Here is an 8,946-nt window from a genome sequence, read left to right as displayed (position 1 = left end):
TTTAAGCAAGTTTTGAGGGCTCTCGTGCACCTGAGAATCTGAGGGCCACTGAGCGGTCCTTGAGAGGAGAAACGTCGTTCAGCTCATTTCTCTATCCCCAGGGCCCAGCACAAGGCCCGGCTCCATGTCAGAGCTCAATAAATGTTTGATGAATGAATATTAGGCTGGCCATTTCCTCAGCTATAAAATAGGAATAATTACATTATACCTTCCTAATAGGAAGGATTGAACGTTAATATTTATGAAGTGTTTTAGAACACCGCCTGGCACATAATAAGCTCTCTGCTGGTTACATACATACATGCAGGCATGCATACCATACATAAATCTGCTCCTCAAGGTTAAAGAATCCACATTTATTAAAAACATTCTAACAAGAAAGGAAGGTGGGAAGAGAGGGCCCAGCCCACCTCCCCTCCTCCTCGTCCTTCAGAACAGATCCACTAGTTGGGATCCGGCAGACTGGCTCATTCCCTATTGGCAGGGTCCCCCAGGGGGCCCCCACTGCAGTGCTGAAGCAGGCTCGGGAGCCCTAGTCCTCAGGGCACTTCAGGAGGTCGAAGGTCACGTAGCCCACATAGTCCACCTGATTCACCTCCTTCCGGGAACTCACACGCCAGAAGAAGTGATCCTGGCAGAAGTAAGCTTTCTCTGCAAGGGAGAAAGTGGACCAAGAGCGGTGATTCCAGCTCTCCCCACACACAGACGCTAACAGGATATGGTCTTTACAATCACGCTTCCTGCCCTTTCAAAATCTTTCCAAGGTTTCCATAGGACATGTCTGTTCCCCACCCCACCCCGGAGATGCTGGAGGGCACAGACCTCCAGGTCCAGCACTGGCACAGGGCCTGGCACACAGTCGATACTCAGAACAATTCATTCAACAAGTCCCATTCATCCATCCAACATTCATCATGCCAAGCACTGTTAGAGACACTGGGGATACAGCGGAGGGAAAATGCAGGCTTGATCTCAGTTCTTTGGGTGCTTACATGCTGGTGGGGTAAGACATATGATTAACAAGCAAATGCATAAGTAAAGGAGGTTGGTTTTGACAATAGGGAAAGCGATGAAGGAGATGTAAGTGAGCAGTCGAGTGAATAGATAATGAGGGCCAGAGAAGGCCTCTCTGAAGAGGTGGCCTGAGTGCTGAGACCTGAAGGCTGAGAGAGAGGCATCCCAGTGACAATCTGGGGAAAAAACCTTCCAGGCAGAGGGAACAACTGGCACAAAGGCCCTAAGCTGGGAATGACCTTGGTGTGTTCAAAGAACAGCCAGAGGCTGGTGTGAGTGGAGCAGAGCAAAGGGAATGCCAGGAGTAGTGGGAGGGGGTGGGGAGGGGGGAGGAGAGGGGTCAGATCAGGTTGCGTTAGTGCCTTCGACCTTGCATGCCCTCCCCCTCCTAGCCCCTCCCTACTCTCAGAAAATATATTTGAAGGTATTGGACAACCAGCATGGCTTGGACTAGGGTGTCTGCAAAGGAGGTTGTAAATATTTCAGAGGCTGAGCCAACAGCAGTGGTCCGCTGACTGGGGGTGAGCAGTGGGAAAGAGAAAGGGTTAACTCCAGCTACCATCCCCATTTTACAGATGGGGAAACTGAGGCTCTGAATAGCAGTGACTTGCCCAAAGTCACACACATACGCATCTATGAAATATCTTATTTATCACTGTATTCCCAGTGGCAGCATGGTGCCTAGCATATTACAGGCACTTGATAAATATGGTCTAATAAAACCTCCATGCAAACCAGGTGTCCTGTGCTATAGGGAAATGAGCTTCCAGCTGAGAGACAGGAAATCTGGGTTCTAGTTCTGGTTGTGGCCCTGTGTCCTCAAATGGTCTGGGAAGATCCCTGACTCTGCGGGGAACTCATCAATGCGGGGCATTTGCCTCAGTCTCCACCGGCTTTTTCTTTCTGGCTCAGAACTTGAACAATCACTAAGGCAGGGGCTTCCCTGGCGGCTCAGATGGTAAAGAATCTGCCTGCAGTGTGGAAGACCCGGGTTTGATCCCTGGATGGGAAAGATCCCCTGGAGAAGAGAATGGCTACCCACTCCAGTATTCTTGCCTGGAGAATTCCATGGACAGAGGAGCCTGGCGGGCTACAATCTATGGGGTCACAAAGAGTCAGACACGACTGAGCGACTAACAACACAGGGTAGGGGAACCTACCGTGGGAGGTATCTCTGGGAGGGATCCTCCCCCCTGACCCTGGCTCTCAGCCCTCACCTTGGTACTGAAAGATGTCGTGCGTGCTAATGGGCACCCCGGGGAACATCTGGTCCACGGGGGTGACGCTCTGGGGATCCACCTTCTGTGTCTTCACGTCGAACCTGCAGGACGGCACCGAGGAGACAGGCGCTGAGCCAACGGCAGGCGGATGGCGCCCGGGCTCCCCCTGCTGGCGTTCCCCGGGAATCTCACCTCCAGAAGCTCTGCCCGCTGAACAGCAGCACCTTACCCCCAGGGCGCGGGAGGGCCCCGGTGACCTGGGCCACTTCCGGGCCCAGGCCCAACTTGTCCAGACGCCTCGGGCCTAGCACCGACGCGCCGGTGTACACCCACACTTGGTGCCCTGCCGGAGAGAGGCTCACATCGGTCTGGGGGCAGGGAGTGGGGTACACACCCCGCCTTGAATGTCAAGAGGGAAAACGCAGGGAGGCCGGCCTTTCCGCTCCAGGCGTGCCCACAGTCTCTGTGCCTAAAGAGCAGAGCCCCTCGGTAGGACTGTGCCAGGGTGCTGTGAGGAGGGCTGAAATTCAGCCCTGCTAAATTTGTTTAGGTCTTCCCTGGTGGCTCAGACGGTAAAGAACTTGCCTGCAATGCGGGATACCCGGGTTCGATCCCTGGGTGGGGAAGATCCCCTGGAGAAAGAAATGCCAACCCACCCCAGTCTTCTTGCCTGGAGAATCCCCATGGACAGAGGAACCTGTTGGGCTACAGTCCACAAGGTCGCAAAGAGTCCGACTGAGCGACCAAGCACAGCACAGGGGAGGGAGAAAGACGGAAACTAACCAGAGAAGAAGAAAATCTTCTTGGTGAGCGGATCCTCGAAGGCGGAATCCAGCTTGCGGGGCAGCGCAGGCCACGTGCTCTTGACAAGAAAGGGACCCTGCACCCGGCGGCCCCCTCCCTCAGAGAGTTTCCAGTACTTCCTGGGGACGCGAAAAGAGAGGGTGGGGGCACTGAGCCTGGAACCAACGGCCAGTGGGCGGGGAGACACAGGCAGGCCCCGCCTCCAAGCCCCCGCCCACGACCGCGCAGCCCCGCCCCTCACCCAGCCTTGAAGAAATGCAGGCGGTTCCCAATCTCCGCGATGGCGTCGAAGATGTCCACGTTGCAGACGTCCTCCGCTGGATCCGGGGACTCTGTCGGGGCTGCAGAAGGGCCTGCCGTGGGAGGACCCGTGGGGCCAGCTGCCGGGGGCCCTGTGGGGCCAGTAGTGGGGCCCTCTGAGGGGCGGGCGGTGGGAGGCCCCGTGACGCAGACCGTTGGGGGAGCGGTGGGCTGGGGTTCTGCGGTGGTGGTGGCCGGAGGCCGTGGTTCAGGCTTAGGGCGAGGACCTGAAAAGAGATACCGCGTAAGACATATCGCTGTTCTTGCATCTCTGTGCCTTTGGGTATCTGCTCCCTGGTGCCTACCTGGAGGTCCCTGGCGCTCTCCCCACTTCAGATGTTGGATCCTGCCTTCCCCCAACCCCGGGCTGGTAGCTTCCTTTCACATACTCACCCCCACCCCCAGGCTGGTGGGAGAGAAGCCTTTTTTGAGCTCTCAAACTGGGTGTCAAACAGTGCTGGGAGCTTTATAAATGCACATTAGCTCCTTTGATCTTCAGAAGGGGGGGGAAAAAAAAACTATGGAGCAGATTCTTTAATATTTTCATTGTTTTGATGTGGAAACATACTAATGATAATAAGTGGTGATAATAGAGCTATCAAACATTTATATGGTGCTTGCTATATTCCAGGCACTATTCTAACTCACTTAAGTCTCCTAACAACCCTATGAGGCAGGTGTTAGCCCCACTTTACAGATGAGGAAGTTGAGGGGTGAAGTAACCTATCTACGCCATCTAGCCGGATGGTGGCTGGACCGGCTTTTGAACCTATTCGGTCTCACTCTAGAGTCCGGGCTCTTTATTATCATCTCCAAGCACTGACCTGGCAGCAGTAAGGGCTCTCAAAGATAGATATCAGAGTCCTAACTCTCCCCTCCTCCCTCTTCTCCGGGTGTTCCGAGCCGGCAGAACCTAGCCCTTCCCTCTCCTCCCTCTATCCCTGCCCCATGCCCTCACCATACAGATGCTGGATGCCCTGAACATCGTCCCTATGCAGGGGGTGCTCCTCGGTGAATCTGTACATGGGGTACATGAGCGCCTCTGGCACGGAGGAGTGATCTAAGCCCAGCGCGTGGCCAAACTCGTGTGCGGCCACAAGAAACAGGCTGTATCCTGGACGAAAGAAGGGAGCCTGAGCTCGGAGCCCTGGGCCGAGCTCCCAGCCCCGGGCATCCCTCCCGGTCACCACTGCCCTGGCTGAGGCCCCAGCCACGGAACCTCGGGACCCCGCCCACCTTGATCCGGGCAGAAGCCCCACTTCTTGTCTCTGTCGAAGTTGGAGGTGGTGGCGCACCAGAGGTGCCCATCATTGCGACCCTCTCTGGTGCAGGCCGAGTATTCCTTGCCCAGGAAGGTGAAGGGGAAGACGCACAGCTCTCCCGCCGCGTTGCCCCCGGTCACCGTCGCATCGACTGGAGAGACCAGAGCCTCGGGTGAGCCAAGTGGAGGCGGGGTGTGGGGGGCAATGAAGAGCCAGGGGCGGGCCAATCGAGGAGCTAGAAAAACTAGGAGGCTTATTTTGAAAGCCCAGGGGGAGTTGTGGGGCACCGCCGACATCTGGCTAGAATAATGGGCGGGGCCTGGGGATCGCAGACCTAGGAGGAGGCTGCAAGCCTGGCTGAAAGGCCAAGCCTCCGCGGATGCACCGGCGGCTTCTGGAAGGCTGGGGGAGGAGCTGCGGCGACGGCAGGCCGAGTCAAGGCCGTCCTGAGCACCGACAGGAGCGGGAAGACAAAGGACGGGTGGAAGGGCCACGCTCGGGAACCAACGCGGAATGAGGACGCGAGGCTGAATCAGGTAGGTGGGTCAGAGGTACCTCGGGTCGGGCAGAAGCCGTAGAGCTTGTCCTGGTCGTAGTTAGCGGTGGTGGCGCACCAGCGGTAGCCGTCGGAGCGACCATCGGAGGTACAGGCGGAGTAGGTGCGGCCCTCGAAGGTGAACGGGAAGACGCAGGGCTTGCCGTCCGCATTGCCGTCCTGGGTGTAGAGTCCTGGGAGGCCCACACGATTAACTGAAGGTGCCGCCAGTTTACTGACCCACGAGCCACCTGTGTCCTCCTCCCCTTTCTCGCCTCGTCTCACAGATGAGGGAACTGGGCCCAGAGAACAGGAGGGGGTTCGCAGGCCACCTTCGGCATCAGTGGCAGAGCTGGGATTAAGAGCCAGCGCTCTGGACCCTCGGGAGGGTGGGCACTCACTCTCGCTGGGGCAGAAGCCGAACCGGCGGTCGGCGTCGTAGTCGGCGGTGGTGCTGCACCAAAGCATGTCGTCGGAACGGCCGTCCGTGGTGCAGGCGGAGTAGGAGCGGCCCTCGAAGGTGAAGGGGAAGTGGCAGGCGGCGCCCTTCGCGTTTCCGAAGTAGGTCGGGATCACTGCGGGAAAGGAGGACTGGGGTCAGGGGGACTGGTGATGCGCGTGAGAGGAGAAGGGAGTGGGGGCCGGGGCAGCTCGGGATCTCACCAACGCCTTTGCCCAGAGACCATAACTCTTCATCGTCGAAGTGGGCATCTCCCTGAATGCCTGAGCCAGGAGGAAAGGCGTGTGCCAGGAGCCCGTTCTTTCCATCGAAGGGATACCCATCTCCGTGCTCTGAAGAAGCGGGTGGAGAAGAGAGTGAGCCGCGTACGGTTGCGCAGGTTGTGCACTGCCCAAGGACGCTGGCCTAACTGCGAGCTAAAATCCGGTCTGAGAGCCGCTGTCCAACATTTGCTGTCCCAGTGCAGTGAGGTGTCGGTCAGGAGGGGGCGACATAAGGGCGAGCGGCCGCCAGAGCTTCGGGGACAGGCAAGAGAAATCCAGGTCCAGGCCCTCCTCTCGTCTTTCTTTGATCCTCCCACCTCTGTCCCCATCTCAGATTCTCCCGGTTTCCCCCTTCTTCGCGTCCTCACCTCTAATACCAAACTGGATGACGATGTCGGCTTCGCGGCCGTATACTCGAGTGAAGGTGAGCGGCGTCACCGCGCTCCAGAGAGCGAAAGCGCGGGCAAAGGCGTCGTCGATCACATCGCGCGGCAGGTCTTCCGAGTAATTTTGGATCCTGGAGGGAAAGGGCAGAAGGATAAAGGGCCGAAGTGAGAGGCGGGAGCCGGGCCAGCAGCGTCACCCGGTGTCTCCGCGACTTCAGATACACAGCGCTGCCTGCGCTCCACGCTTTCAGCTCGAAATCACTTTGAGACGCATTTTTCTCTATGGAGTCAGTTGGCGAGGTCCATTTCCCCCGACGGGGGAGACGGAGGCTCCGAGGGGGTGCCACTTGCCTCAGGGCGGGCACATTCAGTGAAAGCCATGGACTGGCCTAAGACGGGATGGTTTGCCAACGGGCGGCGCTCGGGAACCCGCCTCTCGCCACCCTCTGCGCCCTGCTCGCCCCCGCGGGGCCCAGCTGCGCACCAGTAGGTGATGTTGTGATGGTGCCACTTGAGTTCGCCCTCAAAGGTCTGGAATCCGCCCAGGTCTGGGACGCCGCAGCGCGGGGCTCGCATGGCGTCCAGGGTGGTGCTGTCCAGCTCTCCAGTCTCGGGCAGGGACAGGCGCCGCTGGAAGCTCAGCAGAGCTCGCCGCAGGGACTGGCCGTCCTCGCTCAGCTCTGCCGCAGGAGTGTAGCCATAGCGGTACAGGTATTCCTGAGGAAGGAAGGGCAGAGATGTGGCAGAGCCCCGATGCTCTTTCTCTGCCCTACTGAGTCAGGACTCCAACCCTCTCCGCTCTCGGGGACTAGCAATGAGACACTATATCCAGTATTTGGTACCCTGGATACCAGGGCTTGTGCCCACCCCAAGAATCTCCCCTCCATGTGGACATCCTCAGCTCCATTCCACTCCAGGATGCCCCTGTGCAGTGCCTACCTCTGGGACCCCTAGGGTTTCCCCCTGTTTGCCCTCAGCCCATTGCCACTCCAGAACCCCCCAGTGCCCCTTCACCATTTCCCAGTGCCCATGCCCATCTGGGAGACCCTCATTAGCCTGTTTCCAGCAGTCCCTGACCAGAATCTCCCAGAGCCCATTCTGAGTGCTCTGTTCTCCAGAGGTGCCCATCACCAGCCCCCGACACACACACAACAAGCCCCAGAGTATCTCGTCCGAGACCCCGCGCCCTTCCTGGGACTCCAGGCCAGCCCTTCTCAGCTCTAGATGGGGGAGTGTGCCTACCTCTGCCAGCTGCCTGTTGGTGAGGCTGGTTCGTCGTTCTCCTGGGAAGACCACAACGGTGGGCTGGCGTGGGCTGGGGGCGGCAGAGCAGCAGGCTAGCACCAGGAGTGCCAGGACCAAGGGCTGCCGGGGGCTCATGGTGAGGCTGGCACTTGGTCTGGCTGCAGCTGCCCTCCTGGGGGCTTTAAAGAGGCTGTCAACTGAATCAGTGACCCCACCCCTCTCTGACAGGCCACTGGCAAGAGCTGACTCAGGGCATGGCGTGCGTGTGTGTGTGCGTGTGTGCGTGTGTGTGTGTGTGTGTGTGTGTGTATGTGTGTGTATCGGGCAGTCCCAGCATGAGAAGGCAAGGAAAGGGCTTACACCACCTCCCCCCCTCCCTCCTGCCCACAGCCCCCATTGCCGAGTCAGGCAGGACCCCAGACCCAACAGGAAACCACAGGCCCACAAAGGAAGGATTGGGTTTTGCAAACTGCAGAGCTTGTGAGAACTGCGTGAGAGGGAGGGAGGGAGGCAGGGCTGGTTGGAGGACTCCCTGAGCCCTCATCGGAAGACCCCTGAGAGATCAGCCTAAGGAAGAAGAATGGAAAGTTCCCGAGACTTCTGTCTGAGCCAGACGATCCCCACTTCCTGATCAGACGCCCTCCGTGGACCCTCCTCACACTCCCAGGCTCTGCCCTCTTCTCCCTGAAGTCTGCCTTGACTCAGCTTCCTCTCCCTGCTCCACCTGGGGGCAGAAGGAGTGAGCTCCGCTTGGTGGAAATCGGGGAATTCCATGGAGACAATTCCTGGTCTTCAACAGGCTGGATCCTTGAGAATTGCACAGCGGTGGGGGGGAGGGGCAGGTGGGGACAGTGGGAGTATTGCGGCATCTGGAAGCCAGCAGACATAGCCTCATTCCTTCAGTGCCTTGGGCAAATGTCTTCACCACTGTGAGTCTGTTTCTTCAGCTGTAAAAAGGGGCCCTTTTGAACTTTACCCTTTCCCATAGCCGGCTGGGTCCTACCATTCAGGGCTGGCAGCCCTCTCAGTGGTCTGCTATGTCCCAGGCCCCGGGCTACTTATTGTAGCTAAAGGCAGTGAGGTTGGGATGGGAGAGGAGGGTTTGGGCAGAGACTGGAGAGGTGGGGTGAGGTGGGCCAAGCCTGGCACATCCTGTGGCAGGGGTCCTGTTGTTGTTTAGTCGCTCAGTCATGTCCAACTCTTTTGCAACCCCATGGACTGCATCCCACCAGGCTCCTCTGTCCATGAGATTTGCCAGGCAAGAGTACTGGACTGGGTTGCCGTTTCCTTCTCCAGCAGATCTTCCCTGCCCAGGGATCGAACCTGCATCTCCTGCATTGGCAGGCAGATTCTTTACCACTAAGCCACCAAGGAAGCCCAGGGGCCCTGTAATTATGTGTAAATATCTGTACAGCAGGCTGCTGACTACATTCTCTGCCCACTGGGTATGAACTGAT

At 58.2% G+C, this 8,946-nt stretch overlaps 1 protein-coding gene across 1 annotated transcript; it reads right to left on the bottom strand.

Moving 5' to 3' along the window:
* Positions 1-439: 439 nt before the first annotated feature.
* Positions 440-7,639, bottom strand: MMP9 (matrix metallopeptidase 9). The gene is made up of 13 exons (XM_068987290.1): positions 7,487-7,639; positions 6,729-6,961; positions 6,227-6,375; positions 5,799-5,927; positions 5,537-5,710; positions 5,156-5,329; positions 4,575-4,751; positions 4,297-4,452; positions 3,280-3,565; positions 3,018-3,157; positions 2,427-2,577; positions 2,232-2,335; positions 440-651 (listed from the first exon to the last, which is right to left on the bottom strand). Exons 1-13 carry the CDS (start codon positions 7,622-7,624, stop codon positions 533-535), a joined length of 2,130 nt encoding a protein of 709 aa, XP_068843391.1. The 5' UTR covers positions 7,625-7,639; the 3' UTR covers positions 440-532.
* Between the last annotated feature and the right edge of the window lie 1,307 nt (positions 7,640-8,946).

This window comes from Capricornis sumatraensis, chromosome 15 (genome assembly GCF_032405125.1).
Source record: "Capricornis sumatraensis isolate serow.1 chromosome 15, serow.2, whole genome shotgun sequence".
In the NCBI taxonomy this organism is placed as follows: domain Eukaryota; kingdom Metazoa; phylum Chordata; class Mammalia; order Artiodactyla; family Bovidae; genus Capricornis; species Capricornis sumatraensis.
The sequence above is the reverse complement of the archived record's forward strand: the minus strand, read 5'-3'. Positions and strand labels throughout refer to the sequence as shown.